The sequence below is a fragment of the Anolis carolinensis genome, chromosome 2, assembly GCF_035594765.1.
Source record: "Anolis carolinensis isolate JA03-04 chromosome 2, rAnoCar3.1.pri, whole genome shotgun sequence".
Taxonomy (NCBI): Eukaryota; Metazoa; Chordata; class Lepidosauria; order Squamata; family Dactyloidae; genus Anolis; species Anolis carolinensis.
In genome coordinates this window covers 156,028,837-156,055,074 of record NC_085842.1, presented here as the reverse complement: position 1 = coordinate 156,055,074, position 26,238 = coordinate 156,028,837, and the positions used below count along the sequence as shown (strand labels likewise).

General features: G+C 40.2%; 1 protein-coding gene across 2 annotated transcripts; it reads left to right on the top strand.

Annotated features, from left to right (window-relative positions):
* The first annotated feature begins 705 nt into the window (after positions 1 to 705).
* Positions 706 to 21,980, top strand: tac3 (tachykinin precursor 3). 2 transcript variants are annotated; one of them, XM_008104060.3, is made up of 7 exons: positions 706 to 726; positions 9,570 to 9,708; positions 13,229 to 13,337; positions 13,936 to 13,965; positions 15,929 to 15,982; positions 17,690 to 17,761; positions 21,589 to 21,980. In XM_008104060.3, exons 1-6 carry the CDS (start codon positions 722 to 724, stop codon positions 17,758 to 17,760), a joined length of 408 nt encoding a protein of 135 aa, XP_008102267.1. In that variant the 5' UTR covers positions 706 to 721; the 3' UTR covers position 17,761; positions 21,589 to 21,980. The 2 variants fall into 2 exon arrangements, with proteins under 2 accessions (XP_008102267.1, XP_062826944.1); XM_062970874.1 differs by lacking the exon at positions 706 to 726 and adding an exon at positions 914 to 1,077.
* Positions 21,981 to 26,238: the final 4,258 nt, after the last annotated feature.

Sequence of the window (26,238 nt, the reverse complement as noted above, 5' to 3'; positions counted from 1 at the left end):
TTGAGATAGTGCCTGGAGGGACTCTTAATTTTTTGCGTCTCATAGACTTAGCAAGGGCCCCTGGTGGTGGCGCAGTGTATTAAAGCGCTGAGCTGCTGAACTTGCAGACCGAAGGGTCCCAGGTTCAAATCCCGGGAGCGGAATGAGCGCCCGCTGTTAGCCCCAGCTCCTGCCAACCTAACAGTTCGAAAATATGCCAATGTGAGTAGATCAATAGGTCCCGCTCCGGCGGGAAGGTAACGGCGCTCCATGCAGTCATGCTGGCCACATGACCTTGGAGGTGTCTACGGACAACGCCGGCTCTTTGGCTTAGAAATGGAGATGAGCACCAACCCCCAGAGTCGGTCACGACTGGACTTAACATCAGGGGAAAACCTTTACCTTTCCTTTTGACTTAGCATGGGGATTTGGTTAACCAGTTAAAATTCATGAGTAAACCAGGTTTTTTTTTAAAGTGAAAAATTTCGGGCGGGGGGTTTGAACCCCTAACCCCCCCCCCCCCCCCGGGCTACAGGCCTGACTGCAAATGTAGTGTGAAACGACTGTAACTGTCATGGGAGCTGTAGCTTTACAAGGTCTTTCGCCTTCTCGGCCAAAGTGTACTGGCACCTCGCAAAGCTACAAAATCCCAAGAGTGCACAGCATGGAACCTTGGGAATGAAAGTGGTGCCACACTGCATTCATTCTACGCTCTGAATGAGGAAAAAAGTGGGAGCCAGAAATGAGGTGGGTATATTTTTTTCGCCTTCAAGAGTTGTCTGCCTTTTGTGTGGGAGGGGTGGGAGTGAGTCAAAGGGGGTCGAGTCCCCCCAGAGTCTCCGTCCTTCCCTCCCTCCAACCCACGCCCAATGGGCACTTCCTAAGCCCCCCCCCCCCCCCCATCCCCCGTCGGCAGCCTCTCTCGCTTAAAGTGGCGGGAACGGGCAGGCAGGGACCCTTCCCTCCGGCTGAGCGCGCTCGTGCTGCTTCTCCCCGAAAGCGCGCGCAGAGAGGACTCGTCGCTCGTGAGTCAGGCAGACGGGACGACCGCTCAAAGGCCTCTTGGACTGGCCGCCCGTCCCTTTCTCTCTCTCCAGGGTAAGTCTCCCCGACCCGCTAGGGGCCAGCAAGGAGGGTTGGAGGGTGAGGAGATTTCTAAACTAGTAGTGGTCGGGAGGACTTGGATGCTGTGTCCCTGCAAGGCACAATGGGGTCGGGACTGCATGGCCCTTGGGCTCTCCTCCAACTCCAGGGTCCTGTGATTCTGGTTTCCCCTCCCTTCAGGAAGACTTTACAGCCACTTCGGTCCTCCAGTTGTTTTGGGACTCTAACTCAAAGTCCAAAAACACCTGGAAGACCATAGTTTTTGTATTGCAGTGGGGCAGTGCAGGTCAGAAATCCTCAATTTGCAAGAAAAGAGAGTCCAACTAATGATTAGGAAGAATTTCCTGAAGGCTAAAGCTGTTCCATCATGGAATATGCAGTCTCAGTGTGGCAGGGACTCCTTTTCTGGAGGTTTCTAAGCACTGTTAGAGGTTGGATGGGCATCTGTCAGGAGTGCTTTGATTCTGTCTTCCTTTATGGCAGAAAGGGATTGGATTGGATGGCCCTTGGGGTCTCTTCCAACTCTAGGATTCTGAGAAGCCCTTTAGTGCATCTAATGTAAACAGCAAAAATCCAACAGGTGCAGTTTCCCCCTCACTCCTATTATGAGGAATGATTTCTGGTTTGAATTCCCTCCTGCTGTTGGATTTGTTCAAGCCAGAAAGTCATTCGTAAGGCTATGTAACACAGCTTTTGTTCCTGGGGTATAAATGTTATTCCCTAATTAGGTCTATCATAAAAGCATGGAAAAAGTTTAGTAAACTACCCAACCTTTGTTTTTTTGTGGGAATAAATCTAGGCTGAAGTGACAGGAAGGTTAATCTTTATTGAGCTGTGTGAAGTGCAATAAGATTTGACAAGACACCATAATAATAATAATAATAATAATAATAATAATAATAGGAGCCCCCGGTGGTGCAGTGGATTAAACCGCTGAGCTGCTGAACTTGCTGACTGAAAGTTTGAATCTGGGGAGAGGGGTGAGCTCCTCCTGTTAGCCTCAGCTTCTGCTAACCGAGCAGTTCGAAAATACAAATGTGAGTAGATCAGTAAGTACCGCTCCAGCGGGAAGATAGTGCTCCATGCAGTCATGCTGACTACATGACCTAGGAGGAGTCTATGGACAACACTGGCTCTTTGGCTTAGAAATGGAGATGAGCACCAACCCCCGCAGAGTCGGACACAGCTAGTCGGGGAAAACCTTTCATGTTTAATAATAATAATAATAATAATAATAATAATAATAACAACTTTATTTGTAACCCACCCTAGCTCCCCGAGGGTTTTAAATGCTTATTTATGTTTATGTTTTATTGATTGCACATTATATTTTATAGTTGTGTCTTCAATTGTTTCTGATTTTGTATTGTATTTTATTTTACAGTATTTTAACATTTTGGAAGCTGCTTTGGGTCCCTTCACAAGAGAAAAGCGGGATATAAATAAATATTTATTATTATTATTATTATTATTATTATAATATCCGGTAGCACATTTTGCTCTGGTTTTTCAATGAATTCATAGAAGTTCAACCAATTCAACATGGTTTGTGGCAGCCACAAAAATAAAGTGGCTGGAATATAACAACTACTTTCAAATTAAGTACTGAGTAATTAAGCAGGAAATAAAACTTTCAAACCAGGAACAATTTTTTTTCATATCTTGTTACATAGTTTAGATGGGGAGGGCGTTGCTAAGGAATATTCTTGTTTGTTTCTGTGCTTTTTTGTTTTTGGTGGCAGAGTTTGTATGGATAAGGTCCTTTGGTCTTTGCACAGTTTTGCTTAAGTAAAATTTGTATTTGTTGTTATATGTCTTCAAGTAGTTTCTGATTTATGGTGATCCTAAAGCAAACTATCATGGGGGTTTCTTGGCAAAACTGGTTCAGCTGTGGTTTGTTCTTGCCTTTCTCAGAGGCTGAGAGAGAGTGACTTGTTCAGGCCATGGTGGGTTTCTGTGTCTGAGTGGGGTTTCAAACTTTGATCTCCAGAGTCATGGTCTGGAGATTCACAGTCACAGACTGCAAATCAAGTTACTTACTTTGTAGTGAAGGGAGTTATATGGTTTAGTTATGTATCTGCTTCAGCTTACTAGCCAACCTGTTATATTATTTGTCTCTGGCAGCGAAAATAGGAACCAAATGATTAAAAATGTGTCTCCCTTAGGTCAGGGGAAGGATTGAGTTTACTTTGCCTTAGGGATTCAATAGAGAACCAATATAGCTCTCAGTAGTGTTGAACCTTGGAAATAACTTTCAGCACCTTGGTCAGTTTCTTTAAAGTTCTTGTAGTACTTTGACTAGCTGCCACTGGAGGCAGGTGACATTTTGAATTAATTGCTATATAATACAAATATTTTATAATGTTATGTGATACATGTAAGGCTGAGTCGGATACACTGTACGTATACCTGGTGGTAGGAAGGTTAAGGGGAGAAGTGATTCTATAAAAATTCAAATACCCGAGTGCTGTCAGGCTAAAGATGAGGCAGATTTTGTGGTTGTTTTTCTCTTCTTTCCAGTGAGCAGGATTAGAACTAGTGGGTGGAAAATTCAAGGGAGCAGATTTTGGGGAAACTACATGTGGTTTAATCTCTGGCTCAACAACTGAACAGACTGCTTTGGAAGGTGGTGGGCTCCACTTTGCTGGCGTTTTATAAGCAGAGGTGGGATGGCCATCTGTCAGAAAAGCTGTGAGTGGCACGATTCTTGCACTTTGCAAGAGGCTGGACAAAAGACTTCAAAGATACCCTCCATCTCAAGGGGACACTTATTCTGGCACCTCTATCCAGAAATCATTTGTTTGATATCCCAGTCCAGGTTAAGGTTGAGTGTATGTTTCTGGGTATCATAGGCATACACTCACCGCAGATGTTATCTCAGTGCTGAGCACAAGTATCTTTCTGGATACAAAATACATAGCTTTCTAGCTAAACCCAACAAGTATAAAAGGTCTCAGAGTGAAGAAGATGGGTTGGTGGGAGATTACCATAGTCGGTGGTAGCATGGGTTGAGTGCCACTTATCCAGAATTCCAAAGACCAAAATACTTCAAAATTGTCTACAGAGGCAGTTGAAATAGGGACACCTTTGTTTTCTGATCATTCATTATATACAAACTACTATAGATGTAGGTGCTGTATGCTGGTGGATCCAGTGGGGTTGAAGAAATAAACCTACTCTGAGCTCTAGCATGCATTTCAAAAGAACAATCTAAAGTGCTGAACCTTTTCTCTGAAATAGGTTTTATGTGAGGGAGAGTGCATATAAAGTTTAGATTAAAACATAAAGCAAAGGCAGTGGTTCATTGACACTGGAGACTCCACTGTACACAGATTTAAACAATAGTTTGAATAGTATCAGATGCTCAACTTTGAGTTGGGCAAAATTAATGTGTGGGAATGTGAACAGCAAGATGCTGGAGCTGTGTGTGAACAAGTGCGACCAAAGATACATAAAGGAGTGTGCTTGAGAAAACTTTGATATCTAAAACAAAGCATTATTTACTAGACAAAACAGATGCTTACAAGCTTAAGCATGCATATATGTCTGTGTGCAGATCTGTCTGTGAATGTGCAGGAACATTTCAATGGGAACAGGGGAAGATATTAATTACGGACATGCTTGTGCAAGAGTGTGAGATGCTAAAAATCATATTAGTCATATAACATTGTTTATCAAATCACATCATAACAGAATTTCATACAGATAAAGCCTAGAGTGTTGAAACCCTTTTCCTCATTGTTTACTGGCATTCAGTTGCATGGGTTCAAATTCCCAAGCTTTATACAGTTGGCCTTTCATATCTATGGACTCTCCATCCACAGATTCCACCATCCATAGCTTGAAAATATTTTTTTAAACCCAGAAGTAAAGCTGGATTTTGCAATTTTATATTATTTATTTATTTATTTAGTAGTCCACTGAATATGAGACTTGAGCAGCCACAGATTTTGGCATCCACTGGGGGCCTGGAGCCCAACCCAGCAGATACCGAGGGCTCCCTTTATAAGAGTGGTGTGTTTGTGTGTAGAAAATCTTTAGGTATTCTGATTGTAGGCCTGAGAAGGTGGTTAAAAAGTATTGAAAGAAAAATTAATCTTCAGTAGGTGGTTTTTAAGTATCTTTGGCAACTGACATAATATTATGTAGAAAGAGTTCAATGGGAGTCCCATAACTGCATGTTGAAATATGTAAAGACTGCAGTACTACATATAGTTGGCCTCCGTCAACAGATCTGAGCAAGTCTCTAGACAAAATCAACAGTCCTTCATGCAACCTGCTCACCACTAGTCCTGTGGGCTATAAACAGACTACAATATACAGGGATGCCTCAATTAACAAAGGCTCTGGCAAAGAAGCTCCTTTCCCCAAAGACTTAGTAAACTCGCCGAGCCCTTCATGTTTCTCTCATCATCTGTCTGGAATATTTTTTAGCAGCATCAGAATTGGGAGAATGATGAAGGAGCGCTGTACAGAGACAAAATTCCAAAGCCAGATTGCAACAGTGTGTCTGCAGCAAACAATGCAATGAAGTGTAAGGTGCAAAAACTAGGATTTTACTAATCCTATTTTGACTGTATGCCTGCCTAAAACAGTCAGACAACACAAAAATTCTGAATGAAACACAAAAGGGGGGGGGGGGACACAGATAAGCCTGCCTACAAGTTGCCCCCAGTATGTAAAAAAAGAGCATAGGTCTATGTGGTTGGCCACCAAAATAATAAAAAATGTGCAAGATGATGAAGGAAAAAAAAACTGTCCCTGGGTGCATTTTGGAAGAAGTTTTCAAGTGGGCTTTAGAAGGTTGAATATGTTCTTGTTTATGTGGATGAAGCTTACTTCATCTAGTTGCTTCATTCAAGTGTGCATATTGTTTTAGTATATTGAAACCTATTGGCTTGCCGTTCTCCTTTTTTTGTGATTCCGGCTCTTGTCAAGTTATTTCTGCTCCTGGTAGAAATGTTTCTGCTAAAGAAGTCATTCTCAGGGATACACCTGCTTTGTAAACTGAGATATTCCAATGTATAGAAAATCCTTCAAATATTTTAAAACACTTTATTCTCAAGAACCTTTTACCTCTACAAAATGAAATATAGATTTGGTGCAGATGTATGTGGTGTATAGGTTGCCTGTATCCTAACCCAGTTTAAAGTTTTTAAAAAGCACTCTGAATTAGTTCCAGGAGCCTAATGAGAGATGAGACACTCATGTAGTGGTCTTATTTGCCTGTTGGATTTTTCACCCATTGGAGCTTCCAAACTGCCTTCCAAATGTATACTAACTTTCAGTTATGTCTCAGAAAAGAACAAAGCGTTCTCCCTACATATAATTCCTTTCTTGTACAGTATTTCTAATACTTTGGGTTAATGTACTAGTTTTACTGTTGCAGTGTTCAGTTTTTTTTTTCTGATGGGCACTTGTGTTCAGACTGAAATACAAAGATCCAGAGTCGGTTCATGCAAACAGGATCCCAGATCACTCTCTTAGCAACACCGTGTAGCTGATGTTGCATCTTGGTCAGTAGTAGCAGCTGTCCTCTCTGTGTGGGACCAAAGGCATCCATATCCAAAGCTAATAAACCTCTAATATCTCTATCTGGAAGTTAGCCCTGATGGAGTAAGCCCTATATTTGAAATTTAATAATGAATATAATCTAGTAAAAACCATCAGGGAGGAAAAACAATTTCTCCTGCTCATGTTTCATATAAGGCAGAAGGAATTTCTCAGATTAGGTTATTGCAATGCATTCGCCTTGGGGCAGCTGATGCAGATGGTTTGGAGATGGCTTTCAGGGGTGCAAAATGTCATTTTTCTATTTGTTGCATTGGACTTGAACTGGCATTTTACTGACCTAGGATGCCAATATCTTCCCCATCTAACATGCTGGCTTTTGTGCATAAACACAGTAACAGTCTGAGTCTTCCATACAGGACATGGGTTAGTGGCAAGTGCTCTCCAGATATTGTTGCACTGTAGCTCCCATAATCCCTTGTCATTTGGCTGTGTTCACTAGACCTGAGGGAAGTGATAACTCAGCAGCATCCCAAGGCCACCCACTCCTGTTCTGGAGAACACTGTTCTATCATATGATTATCTCCAGAGTCCACGATCAGCCAATGAAGCCAAAGTTTCTAAAAATCCAGTGAGTTTTCATGTTTTTATCTATTTAAAGCACTAACAGTTTCCACAGGAAGCAGCACCTTTTGGATTGCAGCCTGGAATCTAAAAAATAGGCTCCTACTGACTGTTTGTTTTTTAGTTTAATGTAATGACACTATATAAAAGGTGAAGGCAATCTTATTTTGCACCTTCTTTGAACCCCCCCCCCCCCCCTTGTGTATGTGCATTCAAATCACCAGGCAACCCTATGAAATAGGGGTTTCTTAGCCAAGAAATGTTTAGATGCTTAGATGTTTAGTACAGCCCGAAAGACATACAACAACCCTGTTTAGATGCTGTTTTGCCAGTTCATTCGTGTTATAACACTTTATTCAATCATTTCCCCAGCTAATGCCCACATTTTGATCCCTCTTGAGTTTGTTTATGTGTGTATATTCTGTGGTGAAACTCAGTGTAGTTTCAGGCATCCCCTGAAGCTCTTTTGGTCCAAAACACTGACACTCGTGTATATCCATTCATAAGTTTAAGCATCAGTGGTGAGTCGCACACATTGCTTATAAAAGATCTGCCCATGAGAAGTCGTGAGCTGGGACTCTGTTACCAGCCAGATGGGATTTGAAGTCCTTAGCATTACCGCCAAATGTCAACAGTTATCCAGTGTCATGAAAAGGTTTATTTGTCTTAAAGATCTTGCTGGGTGCTTTTTGAATTTGCTTTGAAGTTTGATGCTGGGAAAAGATAAGATGGCTGACAATAGACTGGAGGAGTGTTTGAGTTTTTCTTTACTGCTAATCTGCTTGACAGTTCCCATAGGCATAGTGGGTGGGATTGGGTTACATTTGTGCACATTGGTTTTCTTTCTTTTGCTTCTGCACTATATAATCCTCAGAAGCTGATCTTCCATCAGCCTCAGCCTGGGAGGGTAGAGTGCACCCCCAGCTTAGGCTTCCCCATATATCCAGCAATGGAAAATCTGGGGTGTTTTGTGGCTTCCGGGCTGTATGGACATGTTCTAGCAGCATTTTCTCCTAGTGTTTTGCCTGCATTTGTGGCTGGCATCTTCAGATGCATGTGAAATGTCAGGAGAAAATGCTGCTAGAACACGGCCATACAGCCTGGAAACCATACAACACCTTAGTGATTTCAGGCATGAAAACCGTCGACAATACAATGGAGAATCCAATTTCTAGCCAAGAGATAAACTTGATAGACCATTGATTGTGAGGGGTATATGGTATTCTTGGGCCAGAAGTCTTTCATTGCAATAGGGTTATCTGTGGTTTTATATATCCATATGAAGTCCGAGAACATATTCCCCACAGTTACAGAGGAAGGCCATATTTCATATGCTTTGTATAAGGAAAGCAAAATAATAAAGAAACCAAATTATTGTGGGTATTGTAGCAAAACTGGCTGGTTACTGAGAAGATTTTGTTTTTCAGAAAGACCTCACAGTGACCACTTAGATTCTTGTTGGCTGTGGCTATACCATCCTTCGTTAATAGTGGTGCAGAAGCTGTTCTTGTTCTGTGATAGGTCTTTTAGATCATGCACACAATTAAGCAAATACTTTGTAAGCTTATGGTGGTTTCATATCCAGATGCCTGGGATGAAATTTGAGAGAAATGATAATGTAGGTTGCTTTTGACTTTAGCTGAGAGATATGTCTCACTGCCATATTGGTTCATAACCAATACTCTATTGGACTACATCAAGGACAGCCATTATGACTCAAAATTGCTTGCTGTTCTGAAGGTTAATTTAACCAGACTCCTTTCATTCCTGGATAGGAGACAATAATAAGTATAGACTGTATGACAAGAAAGTAGAACCGGGAATTAAAGCCAGTGAGTGTATTAGATTAATTCCCCCCTTCTGTGTATGGATAACAATTGCTGTGGAGCAAGAACTGTGCTTTCACCTTGTTCTGGTGGCACCTGCTGGATCCTTTTCCAACAGCTTCAGAAGTATAACAATATACTGAAGGAAAATTAGAGCTTTGCTGTAGCTGAGGTTTTCCTTTGTATAGGGGTATTTACAGTCCTGTGTACATTTGGATATGTTCTTTTTTATAGCCTTTTAATCTTTGAATAAAACCGTTGCTCTTCAAATAAGTAATTTGTCATTTATTGTAGGGAAACAGCAGGAAATGGATTCCTGATATTGACACAAATAGAAAATGTAAACTTTTGTGTATCTATTAAGGTTCTAGATAAAGTGCATGCTGCTTAACTGTTTTTTGAAGGATATAATTATTGACACTTCTGTGCCACTTCTGCATCCAGCAGCTTTTCTTATTCAGACTCATATTTTTGTCTCTCCTTCCTCTCTTGCCTTCCTTTTATTACCTTCTACCCCTTCCCAAGCTATCCCTCATTAAAGGAAAAGAACATGAAGAGTCCCTTTGTGCTGACAGTGCTGCTGTCCTTACTAGTGGCAAAGTTGTGTCATGGTTACTGCGTTGAGTCTCAGGAACAACAGCTGCCCAGCAGAATTGATGTAAAGGTGAGAATTCTTGAAGGGGTGGATGTGAGATGCTGGTGAATGAAAGGAGGATCTGCTTTGAATTTCTGCATGTCCTTCTGATATGATGCCATATTTCTTTGATTCTAAGATGCCATCAATTGTAAGAAGCACACCATTTTTAGAGATATTTATATGGGGAAAAATATGTCTTGAAATACAGTATTTTGGGAGTCATTCATTGAAATCTTTCAGAGGGTGAATAAATAAAAGGAAAAGCATTCTTGCCTGTCTGACTGACTTTCCCTATCATATCTATCTATGATATGGAGGGGTCTTTCCTTCTTTTTTACTCTCCCTATCATATCTATAATAGGAAGAATAAAGAAGGAAAGAAGACATCGCTCTTGGTGAGAAGAAGCATTGATGGGGGTCTTTTTCCATGTCATTTGGGAAGCTGGTACATAACATTCCCAAACCATCCTGTGAGCAATCTCAAGTGTGACAGGACAAAAAAAACCCCCATGTTCCAAATTCCCCGTGTCAGAAATCACTAATGTGAGAAGTAGAGGGAACACTGGGAAGCTGTTTCCTAATTTTAACAGGGGGACATACTCTCATTGCGCCTAGTAAATGGAATTTGACATACTTTACATTGCCCCTACATTATGTATTGTTCTGACTACTTAGCAGGAATGAGTGCACAACTATAGGTTATGCATTCTTTACTGCACAAAAAACGTTGGTCAGTACCCCATCTACACTCCAGAGCTTGAAAACGTTATTTTCCCACAGATCTTTGAATCCTCCTGTTTATGTGGTTATTAGATGTGCTGGCTGCAGTATTCTGAGAACTGTAATCCCAACTGGAAACATTTTCAAGCTCTGCAGCATTTTCGCACCACTTTGTGCCATAGGCATAGACTGGTCCATAGGGTCTCCAGAGCCTATTGAATTGAATTCAAAACTAACTACTGAAAGCTTTGATTTTGTGCTTCCCTGAGCTATGATCAACTATTTTATGCTACGCGTCCACTGACATCTGTGGATGTCTAAGTTAGTGCAATGGGGATAATCTTTCATACGTATGAAAAGGAGAGCTTCAGTATAGGAGGTAAATTTTACATCCATCTCTGTTCAAAATAGCTTTGTGTAGTGCAGATTACTTTTGTGGACAAGACCCAGCTGGAGTTTAAAGTGGTTACTTTTGTCAAATCCCTTCTGAATGAGCTCCCTTGAGGATAAAAAGCTCTGAGAAATCCAATTCTACCCTCTCTCACTCCAGCCTCTTCCTGATGCTTCCCTACTGTCCCAAAATGCCTCAAATTACACCAGTGTTAAGGCTCTTATGATGTAATTCCTAGGGAGTTTTATGTTCCTGATCTTTGGAAACACTTTCCTTCTCCCCATCATCTGTCTTCTGAAATTGCTTTACTTATGGCAGCAGCATTTTAAACTAGATTCAGTCAGATAGCCCTGAAGTTTTCTTCTTCGGGGCAGATTTGAAACATTGTATAAAGAGATGTAATTTGGGAAAGTTTTTTCATTGACAACCTGAACTGATTATTGGCAATTAGGGTGGTTTTTGTAGCAAGAGGGACAGATTCTATCAGAATGTGAAGCTATTCTAGCACTCCCTGCTAGCCGTATCTCTTGAGTGGGAGATGGTTATCACAAAGGATTTGCAAAGGGATAGATGAGGAATTGTGATTGCTTTTTTGTGCCTGTGGCTATTGAACAAAGGCAATAGTGCTTTTGTGTTTTGCTTAATTTTACTCAAGAATGTGCATTTCAAATTATCTGGAATATTTTTGCTGGGGTGACACAATCTTGGATGACAGAGAATTTGTAGAGGGAATGAATGCATGATATTACACCCATCTATTCCATCTAAAGTCCTGGTCTACTTTCCAAAATAGGCTTACCAAATCTCAGAGATATCCTCCAGTCTCAACTTTTCATAGATAATCTACAGGCATGAGATGAGATTGCAAATTTTCCAATTTTGGTGGGCAAGAGGAAAGAGCTATGTGCAGCTCAGCTATGAAAGTAGGTGCTTGGAACAGTCTGTATGGTTGCTGTAATTTGCAAAGACTTTTCAGAGGGTCTGCTTATTAACTTAATTTGCTTCTTCCTTCCTTGCTAGGTTAAGATGGGTTAACTATACCAAAGATGTACTACTAATGCAATTAATTTCATTTTGGCCTTGGGGATAATGCTACTGGGGAGAAATTGCTCAGCTGCCTATATTTCTAGAAAGCAGCAAACAGCCACTTTTACAGAATAATCAGTACAGTGATGCACAATTTGTCTTCCCAGAACTTCAAAGAACGGTCCATTCCCACTCTTTAAACAGAAATAAGAAGTGGAAGTGAATGAGAAATTTGAGTGACAGCAGAGGTTTTAGACTGCAACTCACAGCAATCTAATCTAGCATAGCCAATAGAAAGGAATAATGGAAGCCATAGTCCAAAACATTGGAGGGCCAAATATTTCTCATCTTAGTTTTAGTAGTTTCCTCACTGTTCGTGTTGGCTTGTACTAGGAAGATGGCATTGAGTGATCACTGATTGATTACATTAACTTCTTTTGAAGTATTTTCTTTTGAAATTGGCCATAAGAATATACTGGCCTTCCCAAATGGATTTGTCATTTGTATTCTAGACCAAATGACAAAACAGTCCACCTAACCCATTATTATATATTCTGGTTAGCAGTAGCTCCCTAGGGTCTTTTAACTGTTTTAACGATTTTAACTGTTTTATCTATGTTTAACTACATTTATTGTTTATCCTTAATTTACTGTGTTTTGTTTTTTATTTACAGCCTTTTTTATATTATGTATATTGTTTTGTGTTGTGAGCAGCCCCAAGTCCTTTTGGGGAGAGGGGGTGGATTATACATAAAGTTTATTATATTATTTATTATGATTCTTCCTATTCCAGGGAAGAGAGAGCAAGCTTGTTGCTTGGACCTGAACCAATGGGCTCAAAATTCAAGGAAGGCTGTTCTGACTCAATTTATGGTGGCAATCTAAATGAGCATTCTTCAGTGTGTCTGTGTTCATGTCATAGCACTGTTTGAAATTACAGATCTGCAAATCTGGAGGGAACTCTGTTGTAGGATTTCATAGTTCCACCTGACATTTCCTGAACATGTTACGCATAAAGCCAGTTTCTAGTCTAAACCTGAATAGGCTTATTGAATCCATTGCTGAATGGTAAATCAATGTTCGATTCATTCAATAGATCTGCTCTAGTTGGACTGGCAATTGGACATGGTCTATAATATCCTGCTAGAATCATGCCCAATTAATTTAGAGGATACATTTTTTGGCAATGGCCAATGATTGCTGAACCAATTATTTGGCTACTTTACATTATAGATTGGAGGGAATATTTTGTTAAACTAATATTTCCTTAGACTGGATACACCTACACCACATACATCTATGTATGTGTTAATGAAGGAAGTGAGAATTACTTAGCTGTTTAGCTGTATATTGTCACATCATCTTGGGATCTTTTGAATGCTGGGTTGCCTTCTTTTTTTCTCTCCATAGAAGAGTTCTGATCCTTATAGGCTGCCTCCATCCTTGCTTCGGCGATTGTATGATGGCCAAGGGATTTCCTATGAGGCACTGCTCAGACTGTCAGGCAAAGAAGAAATTGGTATGTTTCCCCATCTCACCACATTGCTGGTTCTCAAGCACTTTCATAACAGACAAAAAGGTAAAGTGGTCATATAATTACAAAAGCTGCCCAATCAAAATTGCCATTCCAAAATACCTTGAGATGTCTCTGATGGTTCATGCTTAGAGTTCAGTCAGTTCGGAGAACATGGTGTGAAGTTTAGCTCTTTCCTCTTGCCCACTGCAGTGCTTTCCATGGAATCAAGGGGGTCTTTAGATTATGGGTGAATAAAGAAAAAGATCCAAGTGGGCAGATGTTTGTTTTCTTTATTTTTTTAATTCAGAAAGCAGCTCAGAATTTCCCCAAACATAGACATATACACCAATACATGAAAATCACAAAAAAACACCCCACCTCACTATGCACACATTTACACATCACTTCGTTTTCCTCCTACACTACTAGCAATTTCGGTCCTTTCTCAAGCCCATTACTTCATTCCCTATTTTTCTTTTGCTTCCTGAGTCTTTCCTCAGTAATGTCATCCAGTCCCTGCATGCAAATTTCAGCTTCTTGCCAGGCCCCTTACCGACCAAGTCTGACCTTGAATCTCACCAGTACTTTTTTTCTTTTTCAGGTCCCCAGACACTTGCCTCTTCCCAGAAACGTAAGTCAGTAAACTGGTAGTGTTCTATTACATTCATTGCTCCCTCTGAAACCACATCCTGGTAGAAAGCAACTGAGTCGTTTCAAGAAATGCTGGGGTGACTGGTGGATTTCATTTCAGAGGGATGCTGCGCCTTGTTTCTTTCTCTTTTTTTTTTTGGTCCAGACCTCCAAAATGCTGAACTTCATTCCCAAAATAGTGTCAGCCCTTTGGAGAGTTCTTTTAAATGGAATAAACTCTAGAGGGAATTCACATTGCCATGGAAGTACAAGCTGCCATTGGGGTGAGGCTTATTTGCAGTTAGCTAGTGAATACAATGGAGTCAATCTTTGGAGAGACTACTGCTTTAAAGTTATGGGTTGGCTTGCTTAAACTTTCCTTTTTTCCTTTTAAAACTAAATTCTGTGCTGCCATCTCCAGCTACCCATGTCTCTCCTCTGGGGATTCCCTGTTCCACCTCTTTCTTATAGCACTTGGCATTTACAGCAGTGGTCTCCCTGGGTCAGTAATTTCACAGAACCAGGAAGATTCCCAATGGCACTTCAGTAAGAGTGATGGAAGCAGCTGCTAGGGTGACAGGCATGAGAATTAGAATGCTATGTGGTTAGGGCAGACAGGGGACACCATGCAAGGATGATCTAGTGGGAGGTGTAGGAGCAGAAGTTGTTCTTTTCTGTCCTTGGTATAATGTACTGATGGAGTAAGAGCAGAGTTGGGATCTTCTAACTTTCCAGATGTTTTGTATGGCAATTCTCAGAAATCAGGTCAGCATGCACCAAGGGAGTACTAGAACAAAACATCTGGAGGGCACCAACCTAGAATCAGTGGGGCTGATAGATGTAGGATTATGCATAAAGATCATCAACTTATATGAACTGAGTTGAAGTACTTTGGCCACATAATGAGAAGACAGGAAAGCTTGGAAAAGATAATGATGCTGGGGAAAATGGAAGGAAAAAGGAAGAGGGACTGACCAAGGGCAAGATGGGTGGATGTTATCCTTGAAGTGACTCTCTTGACCTTGAAATAGCTGGGGGTGGCAATGGCTGACAGGGAGCTCTGGGATGGGCTGGTCCATGAGGTCACAAAGAGTCAGAAGCGACTGAACAAATAAACAACATGAACTGAATAAACATTAAAGATTGGAAGTTTGAAATTTGTCAATGCACACACATACGACCACCAGCATGGATAAAAGTAGAGGTTTGATGTACACAATAGATGTATGTTCATGTTCTTTTTCAAATGGGGAATATTTGCTTCTAACCTGAAAAATAATCAGCTATCAAAGAAACTTTACAGATTTTTGGACTGAAAAATCTCACACACTTCCATTACAGAGAAGAAAAATTATTTTGGCCCCATCTACACTGCCATATTATGTGGTTTCAGAATGCAACTTAACTGTATTATATGCAGTGTAGATGGGGCCTTTGTTAGTAAATCCTCCCTTAGCAGACAGGCTGGTCTACTATAAAATAGACTAAGTAAAGAAGATGGAAAAGAAGATTTAGAAAGTTAACATTTGCAAAATAAAACAGGAAAAGAGAACTGTCAAAACCTTGTGAAAAATGTTTGTGGGCACAGGCTACCTTTGGATTTCTTAGCTTTACTTCCAAATGCCAAAATGAGGCAGTAGACAGCTAAGGACTCGTGAGGACTGCGTTGTTTAGACAGAGCCAAAGAATGGGACATCCAGCAGTGCATCTGGGACATTTTGTTCTCACTGAATATGAGCTGTTATTAGGGACTCTGGGGCTACTGCATTTTTGTAAAAAAAAAAGAGAATTTCTAGCAGGATTTCGATATTGAGACTTTTTGGTAGGCTTTTCTCAATAGTTTACACATTTGGGGAAGACATGTAACTGCCTACACAGATGGCTGAAAAGGCATTCATTTAAAGTATGTTTATGTGTTTTTAACTGTGGAATTAATTTTATCTAACCATATTCTCTGTTTGTAGGAGACATGCACGACTTCTTTGTCGGACTCATGGGGAAACGGACTACAGAGCTTGGTAGGTCTGTTGGGGATTGTGTTGCCAAGATAGTTCTCCCATCTCTGATATTCTGTGAAAGATTCTCATAGATATCTTAGAATGGCAAAAAGAAACAGGTGTTCTTTATTCTGGATTGCTCATGTGAGATGAAAAAATTGTGCATACTCCAAGTATGTAGCTCTGTGGAAGTAGAGAAATCAGTGTACAGTACTAGAAACTTCATGAACATCTTGGTTTCCTTAGTTGTTGTTTTTGAAGCAAATCCCATCCCCCCCCCCCCCCCCCCCCGAGAACAATCCTGTTCTTGGGCAGGATAACCTGAAATATGTCTGATCACTTAGTTGGTGGTCTACACCAGGCTTCTTAGACATTATCCACTTGTGACCCCTTTCCGCCCAATAAATTTTTATGCAATTTCAAGTTTATAGGTATATGAAATAGGTATAAAACCCAAACATTTAACATTATAAATTAGCATTTGCAAGGCTTGCTAAATAGGCAGTTTTTCTTTTTATGAAGTACAGCCGAAGCATTTTCTAGAGTCTACTATGCACACTACACATTGTTGCTAACCAGTTCATGTAAATGTCTAGAACAAACATTTTGTGATGTTCAGAAATCTTTTACAATTGCCATTTTTCTTGCGACCCCAACATTGAGCTAAGGGAACCCCATTTGGGGTCAGGACCAACAGTTTAAGAAGCAATGCTCTAGGTGGTCGACAGTTAACATTCAAGATTAATTTTATGCTGGATCCGATTGCCAGTATGTATGGATGCAGACCCTGCAAGAGCAAAGAAAGGGAAACATGGCATTTCACTCAGGTTAGGGGAGAGTGAGAAAATAATTAGGAGAGATGGAACACTTGTTATCATACTCATTATTGTCAAGAGTGGAGCTAGGCTGTATGTCACATCGAGGTGGGATGGAATTTCCACATTTGTTGTGGCACCCTTTCCCTGGACCAATGGAAATGAAGAAATGGAATCTGTCTGTGTCTTGTTCTCACACCCCGTTTTTCTTATGAATTTATTTCCATTTATCTATCCATTCACTCTCAGCAAAAACCATACTAGTTCCTTTAGCTTTCCTCATGAGGCTTCCCAATTATTTGATATATAACAACAGGAGAATGGTACCATAGCTAAGGCATATCCAGGATCGTTGGCTTATGAGGACTCAAAAACACACAATTTGAACCGGGTGCAAGAGACATTTATTTGGAATTAAAGAAGGACTGTCAAACATATTTTGAGTTGTGGGATTTGTTTTCAGCCATAGAAGTATACCAGAATTGAACTGAGCTCATAGCCTTTTCAGACGAGTCCCTGCCTTGTAACAAGAAGTTTTCTTTGACTCTGAGGCCTAATTCATGTTTTTAAAATGTCATTTTGTTGTTCACTATTGTTAACAGTTGGGAGCCAGAAACTCTTGCCAATCTACTGAAGATCATTTCGAAATCTCTCAGTACTTTGCCATTTGCAGCTATTATGACTGTTACAACTGGAAATGCAGTTGGCAGTTATCATTATATATCTGGAGAAAAAAAAGAAGGAAAATCTGTCATGTGAAGTATAATCTGTCATGTTAAACATTTCTGGTAGTTGGAAAAATAGGTAAGGACACACGAGCTATAGAAAAATGAACAGAAAGATGTAAGGGAAAATCCATAGAGAGCAGGAATGTTTCTGCTAGAAGTCAACTGCCTTTGCCCTCTGATTTTAGATCAACCCACAGAAGACAAGGGAAAGCTCACAGATTTTGGAAACATAAAGTATTCAAAAACTGCAGAATGAGGTAAGGGGAGTACAATGGTGTTGTAATTATGTTTCTTTTTAAAAGGTTCTCCAATATTCTTCACCCATATATACATTCCTTCATACATATTTCTCTATGCACAAGTGCACTCAGAAGTGTCAAACTTAAACACTGCCAAAGTCAAATGTATTTCATTTGTGATTGAACTGCAGCTGAGAGAGTCACATACAAACTATGTTCTCTCTATGTTCCAGCAGCAGTCAGGGACATGTAACCCATGCAATAAATCTCTCATCAGTCTACAAGGAATTTACAGAGACTGGGGTCATATATTCTGCAGAGCAGGAGCAAAAGCCATAGACCTGGAAATATTTAGATGTGGGGGTGGTTATTTTTGTATCTAAAGATAGGGGTATGTCCACTTTTAATGTTTGTCTTTTTTAGGATGATTTTAAAAAAAAAAAGAAATTTAGGAGATACATATTACTTTAAAAATTACACTAGAATTGGCTACCTTGGTAACTTTTCTGGGACATATTCCAAGCAAAATTGGATGGGGTGCGAGATTATTTCTGGAAATCCTGATTGTATGCTATTCTAGTTCATTGTAATGTGCTAGAATTCAGAGACATTGTCATGTTAATTGCGAACATCAGTATGCAAAGAGATCCTAGAGACAATGAAGTTGGTACGCTAATAGAAGCTTTCATAGACTTTTATAGTCTAAATCAGATCATAACATGCTTCTCACTTACACAAAGAGTGAATAGTTCTAGGTAAAGGTAAAGGTTTTCCCCTAACATTAAATCTAGTCATGTCCGACGCTGGGGGTTGGTGTTCATCTCCATTTATAAGCCGAAGAACAGGTGTTGTTCATAGACACCTCTGAGATAATGTGGTCGGCATGACTGCATGGAGTGCAGTTACCTTCCCACTGGAACAGTACCTATCGATCTATTCACATTTGCATGTTTTCAAACTGCTAGGTTGGCAGACACTGAAGATAACTGCAGGAGCTCAACCCCACTACCCGGATTCGAACCACTGACCTTTCGGCAGCTCAGCGGTTTAACCCGCTGTGCCATTGGGAGCTCCTTTTCTAGAATAGTTCTAGGGCAATGCTATTTTGGTTTGCTGTTTCTTTAGCATTAGAAACCCAATATATTTGAAGTAGCACACACACAGTATAGCAGAGTGCTCAGTAGTCATCCAATTGTTATGAATTCATTATGTGGTGATTTCAATCCTGCAGATGAAAGGACAAGAGTACTTAGAACTCTGGAAGAGTGTTTTCTCTCAGAGCCAAAATGAGGAATGTAGAGAAATGTTTTGTTCAGTCACAACTTCTTTCATCACTATTGGCCATTCTGGCTATGGCTGATGGAAGTTAAAGTCCAAAAACACCTAGAGGGCCACATATGCCCCACCCCTAAAGTAAAGAATAGCGTTGTCCTTCCAAATTTTTGGTTTTGACTTTTGTGGGTTTGATTATTCACGGATTTGATTCAAAATGTTCTAAGAAAATCTAGGACCTGAAGTGTGATTCTATGATCACATTCCTCCAGTCTGCTAGAGGATCTGGAGATTGTTAGCAAACTCCCTAGGAATCTCTAGATACTCCAGTGCAATTCTGTGGTCAGTGTAAAGTTTCTTTCTGCATTGGCTGTGTTGCTGTAGAGATATGCTCTAATTGAAAGGAGGATTCTCCAAGACACACAGGAGCTTTAGTCCTTTGGTTGCTCTCATTCTGTGTATCCACTTGACTATCATATGTACATAGTTGCATGTCGCTGGCATTGCTTATGCAGTAGTACCTGTGAGACTGAAGACACCATGTTTAGAATAATAGAGCCAGAGTTGGAAGATACCCATGGGCCATCCAGTCCAACTCCATTCTACCATGCAGAAATACAATAAAAACACTTCCAACAGATGGCTATCCAGCCTCTGGTCGACATCATATATGCATTTACAGCTTAATCAAGTGATGTTGCCTGTATGAAATGACTGTTACAAAACCAGAAGTTCAGACAGCACTTTCTCATTATCTGAAACTTAACAGCTTTCAAATGAAGTTCATTTTACATCCATAGCAGGGGCTAAAAAGACTCTCAGAAAGATATAATTTGGAAAAGCTTACTCTGGCATGCATCATTGGTATAATAATTTTGTTTTAAAAATTTATACCCAACAGTGGCCAGCCTGAAGCTCAAAATCAAACAAAACATGGAAACCAAGTTACACATTATTCAAATTTCATTTATGTTCAGGGTCAGAAAGAACAATTTGTGATTTGATTTGTGAAGGCAAATGGATTTCCCATGCTGGTACCTTTTATGTCCCTGCCTACAGACACCTGTTACCCTGGAACTAACATGAATTATGAAACCAGTGAAGCTGGAATCTTTGAATGTGTGTGTGTGTTGTGTGGGGGAGAGATTTCTTGGTTTTCTGTGTGCACACACAAGTCTCCTAAAAATATGTGCATCCCCACAGGAAAAAAGATATAAAACTGCTTACTCTGGCATAAAACTTGGAAGAGTAAGTTGCCTTTTGTACTAAAAGCCCTACTATCTTCCCAACAGTATTGCCAAAGCTGTATTTGCTAGGGCCGTGGTTTTCAAAGTGTGTCTGCGGAGCCCTTGGGGCTCTGTGAAGCATACTGAGGGGCTCTGTGCTTCCCTCCTCTTCCAAGCTTTTCCTCCTCTTTCCTGTTCCTCCCCCTCACCATGCCTTTCTTGCCACCAAAAGCATTTTCCTCACCTTCCCCCCTCACCTGGCTTGCTTCCAAATCCCTATTTCCCTCCCACTGCTCAGGGAGTGTTGTAATTGTTTTCCTGCATGGCAAATGAGTGTTGGACTGGATGGCCCTAGCGTCTTCCACTGAAATACAGTTAAGTTTATGTTGGTCAGAAAATGTGTCCATGCCTGCTATATATACATTATGTATAATATAATATAAAAATTTCTTGGGGCTCCATAAGAAACCTTTGCTTCAAAAAGGGCTCAGCAGCTGAAAAAATTTGAGAACCCCAGGGCTAGGGGATTCTGGGAACTGAGTGCAAATGAATACAAACTACCCACCCTGGAGCAAAGACTGGAATATTATTTTGTGCCACAAACTTACAGAATTTCATCCAGCATGACCAATACCCCACTATTCTCCCCATTCAAAAAGTAATGCTTCCAAACTTCGCTTTGGACACATGTGCCACTGAAATTCTTAAGAGAAGATCAGCATTAAATGTACAGGAATGAAGAATCCAGGACTCTATACGTAGCAGCTTACTTTTGAAATTGAAGGCAATTTCAAAAGTAGTTTTTACTGAGATGAAGATCTGCTGTTGTGGAGTAAAAAATATCAAAAGCAAAAAACTGAGCTATTCTAAACCGAAACTAAAAAACCTGTTAATTTCCCACCATAATTTGACCCAGTGCTTAGAATAGCTGTGTAGATTATTCTGGGACTAGTAGTCTGAAATGTGATTCTAAGAATGTCAACTGTAAGTAATGATTGAAATAGATAAATCACCAATCATGATTAAATAGATGTCAGTAGATAAATTTGTGAATGATTGGGTAGCATTTATGGTGAATCACCTGTATTCTAGATAATGTATATGTACCAGGCACCAATAAGAGTGATTACTATTTGCACTAAGGTTTTCAGGCTTAGTGGTGGGCAGTCTTATGTTAATGTGTATTGTGTGGAGTAGAGGAGGAAATTGTGTTGCTTCATGTGTTTGTCTGTCTTGTGGTCATAGGTGTTGTGGAGTACTAGCAGTATTAAAACAATTTTTTTAAAGAAAGTAAACTATAGTGCATAGTGTGCTCAACATCAGTCTCTCATGATCTCTTTCACAAAGGTGTCATGCAAGGATGAGGGACAAACCTCATGTCTGCAGGACCTCAAGAAATCAACACCAAGCAGATGCCATCCACCAAAGCCCAACATACTCTCGACCAAACCCTTGGATGTACCATGAAGACCTCACCTTGTCCTGTGCCTCCAGCTGCCATGCCTTTTCTCCTTGACTCTGATCTTTATTTCAGCCTGTTCCTCATTGTAATCTCTGATGTTCTGTTTGGAAATTTTCACTCCCTTCATTGTGCTTTGCCCCCTGTATCTATGTGACAAATTTGTAGATTACTCTCCCATGGCTCAAGCAAAATGACCACACCTGCCCACCCTTCTGTGTCACAGATTCAGAACACCTCAAAATCTTATACAATAACAGGGTTTTTCTTTATGACCTGCCACTGTGTGTCCCTTGTTCTTTATTTGATATTTCACATTTTCATCACAGCTGTCTGATTCTAATTTGTGGGAGGGATAACTAATACTCCAGAAGATAGAATCAGAATTCAAAATGACCTTACAGGTTAGAGAGCTGGGCCTAAACTAATAAAATAAATTTTATTGAGGAGAAATGTAGGATACTACACTTAGGCAGAAAAAAAAATGAAATGCACAGAGAGAGGATAGGTGATACCTGATCTGACAACAGCACATGTGAAAGAGATCTTGGAGTTTTGGTAGACCACAAGTTGAACATGAGCCAACAAAGCGATGCAGCAGCTAAAAAAGCCAGTGTGATTTTGGGTTGCATCAAAAGGAGTATAGTGTCTCAGGAAGTCATAGGGTCTGTCTATTCTGCTTTGGTTAGGCCTCACCTGGAATACCATGTCCAATTCTGGGCACCACAGTCCAAAAGAGACATTGACAAGCTGGAAGACGTCCAGAGGAAGGCGACTTAAATGATCAAAAGTCTGGAGACCATGCCCTATAAGGAATGGCTTAATGAGCTAGGGATGTTTAGCCTGTAGAAGAAAAGGTTGAGAGGGGACATGATAGCTATGTTAAAGGATGTCATAAGGAAGAGGGAGCAGGCTTGTTTTTTGCTGCCCTGGAGACTAGAACTCAGAGCAATGGGCTCAAATGACAGGAAAAGGAGATTCTACCTGAACATTAGGAAGAACGTCCTGACCATAAGAGCTGTTTAGCAGTGGAATTCACTACCTTGGAGTGTGGTGGAAGCTCCTTCCTTGGAGGCTTTTATGCAGAGGCTGGATGGCCATCTGACAGGGTACTTTAAATGTGCCTTTTCTGCGTGGCAGGAGGTTGGACTAGATGGCCCATGTGGTTTCTTCCAACTCTATTATTCTATCTGAAAGTTTCTTGATATTTTGAACTACAACTTCTGTAAGTTCACAACAGTATGCCAGAGTCAGTGATTCTGGGAATTCAACAGTAGCATGACAGCCCACCAATCTGGCCCATTTCCAGGAACCCCACCAAAATATGGGAAACCTAGGCATGCTGCAAAGACAATAGGAGGAAGATCCTTGGGGCGCAGTGGGCAAGCACTCCATAGACTGGTGGAAGGACAAGTTTTTGTTAAAACTTGCATGGTAGCAAGTTTGGCTGCTGCATGCCACTTGCTTGATCTATTCACATTATCTAGAATACAGGTGATTCGCCATTTTTCCCTATTTTTATATTTAACACTTCTTGTTTTCTGTTTTAAATGCAACTCAAAATGTTAAAAATATGGAATATTTTTTAAAGCAAGGCACCAACATATGTATGATTATCACAGTGGTAAGATAGGAACAAAAATTAAAGTCTTTACAAGAAGTTTTAAAGTAGTAGTCGAACAAGCAAAGAGCATTTAGGCACCTAACTCGAGCTGAATCAGTTACATTCAAAGCCTTTCTTACAAAGCCAGGTTTTGACCTGATGTCTAAAGTCCTATAGTGTTGAGGATTGGGCAAATCCCCTTGGGCGAGTGCACAAAAAGGCTGATAGAGACCTGATTCTAGTAATCATTCATGAAAGTTTGTTTAAGGGAATTACCATACTTGATGAATGAAATATATGGATGGCATGTACGAGAGAAAAGCCTACGACAATATGTTAATTTTGAAAAATGCAGATAAAAATGTGCCAAAATTTCTGTGTGGGAGTGAAAACAAGTCTCACAAGATGCTACAGAACTAGAACAACACAAAAATGCTGTGGGATGTTCTCAGAAAAGCAGTAAAAACAAATGGCAGATGTTCATATTTATTATTAAAATACCATAAATAGATTGTTATAGCAACTAATAATGACAAAATCCTCCTACTATTTCCTTTTAATTATCAAGAATGATTAATATTAGAAAACCTTTTTCTCTCTCTCCTGTGACTGAGAAAAGAACTTAGGCTAGAAAACTGGTTTGGCTGCAGGCCTCCTAAAGAGTCTAGTCCTGAGTTAGCTGTTTCCTTTGGGAGAGAAGTTTGATCTTGTCTCAGACACTGAATTGAGCCTTGGCAGTAATTAAAACTTAAAGCAATCTCTGAAAAAAAAAACTTGGAACTTTATCACACAAGGTAGGCAAAACAGAATTGCAATGACACTCTTCGGCTCCTGAGATTTTCCCATCCCTAGCTTTTGATGGATAAAACCTGTCAGTAGCTCGCCATCCTCAATGTTACCATCATCCACTTTAGTGTGATAAGTCCCTTCTGCTTCTGTGCCCGCACACAGATAAAGTTACATCAGAAGGTAGGATTTCCTCCTTTCCCCCCTCCCTCTTGCTATTCCCAAGTTGGGTACATTCCTGCTATTTTATATACATCTTTGCCTTTTTGTCTTTGATTCTAAAATTGTGCAATTGCATTAAAAATAAAAACAATAACAAAAAAATTAAATGAATTCCAAGGTATGCTGAGTAGGGAGTAGTGCACAAGGTGGCGTTACAAGGAACTGTGGACATCCGATTGTGGAATGCAGTATGTATCCATTATTTACATTAAAGCGACTGTAGTGCAATAATGGGTTGATGTGATAAAAGTCCTTGGAGTTTAGCTGTTGATGGCATTGAGAGTTATAATTGGTACCTTGAACTGAAAAAAACCAAAAACTTCACAGATTATATCATGCCAAACAGTTCTGGACAGTAACCTGGTAACTAAAGTAATTGCAACATCCAGCAGAAATATTTTTCAAAAACAATTCTTGGAAAGGTATATTCTTACAAAGAGCTTCAAACAATAATCCAAGTCCAATGTGTTTTAAAGTTTTAAAGTAAAAGAGAATATTCAGAAGAGTTCCTAAAATTAATATGTAACCTCTGTTGTTAAAAGATGTACATGCTCTTTAGCCCAGTGATAGAAATAATTCAGCCCGCCAAATGTTGGGAGTGCTAGCAGCTGTAGACAACATTGAAGAATGCTAAGTTTTGCAGTTCATCAACATTTTTAGTGGCCTGTACAATTCCCTTCTTTGCTTACAGAAGTTTCTATCTGAACAGAACCTGGATAAATCACTTTTCCGAACGACAATTCTCAGAATAATTTATGTATGCATACAGAGTGTGGAAAAAAAGCATTTTCCAAAGGATGGAACACACACACAAAGGTTGAGTATCCCTTATCCAAAATAATTGGTACCAGAAGTTTTGGATTTTTCCCCCCGATTTGGAATACCTGTATTTGCAAACATTGTAAGTACATAGTGAGATATCTTGGAGATGGAACCCGCGTTTAAACATGAAATTCAGTGATGTGTTATATATATGCACCTTATACATAGTTTAAAGGTAATTTGATACACAATATTATTTTAATAATTGTGCATGAAACCAAGTTTGTGCATTTTGAACCATCAGAAAGTAAAGTTGTCACTATCTCAGTCACTCATGTGGATAATTTTGGATTTTGAAATTCCGGATGTTCAACCTGTATCACAGTATTTCATTTCAGGTATGCTAGCAACTACAAGCATTCATTCTTCCAGTAGACACAGAACAGTACTTTACAGATGGGCTGCAGTCTATTATCTGTCCACTTGCTTTATGTAGCCACTCTCACAGGTGTCTGGGACATCTCAAGTGCAACACACTTCTGTTACAGACACTTCATGACTCATGAATTGAGGATTAACAGCACCCCAGTCCTATGGGTGTCTATTCAGAAGAATAAACATTCATAGGACAGAGGTCCCCCAAGTTGGTAGTAGAAAATGCCAAGATTAGCACAACTGATTACTAGTATATTCTTCAAGGCTGAATAAAAGAATTCCTACACATCTCTACCAGATAGGTAGCCTACACCAGGCTCAGAGCACTAGGTTCCTTGCTTGATATTCTGATGTGCAACAAGAAAGCACAGAGATAGTTGCCTTATAAAAAATGAGTCAAGCTATTCATCAAACTGACTCTTCTGTCTTCTGACAAGTAGGAACTCTCCAAGATCTTAGATATGTTTGTTTGGATGCCATATCTAGTCCTGCTTAGAGATGATCTGCACAAAACCCTGGATCTTCTGCAGGCCTGGGGTGAAATGTTCAAGACCAGATTTTAGAATGACTTTAGGTACCTTTGCAGTTAGAGCTTCATAGGTGGTGCTCTTCTGCCACAATACAAAGGCAGGGAGGGACTGCCATCTTGTGAATTTTGTTTTGTACTGCAGGTGGGTGATAGCCGGGGCAGAAGCAAGCAGCAGGGAACATAGACTAAAAATAGGGGCCC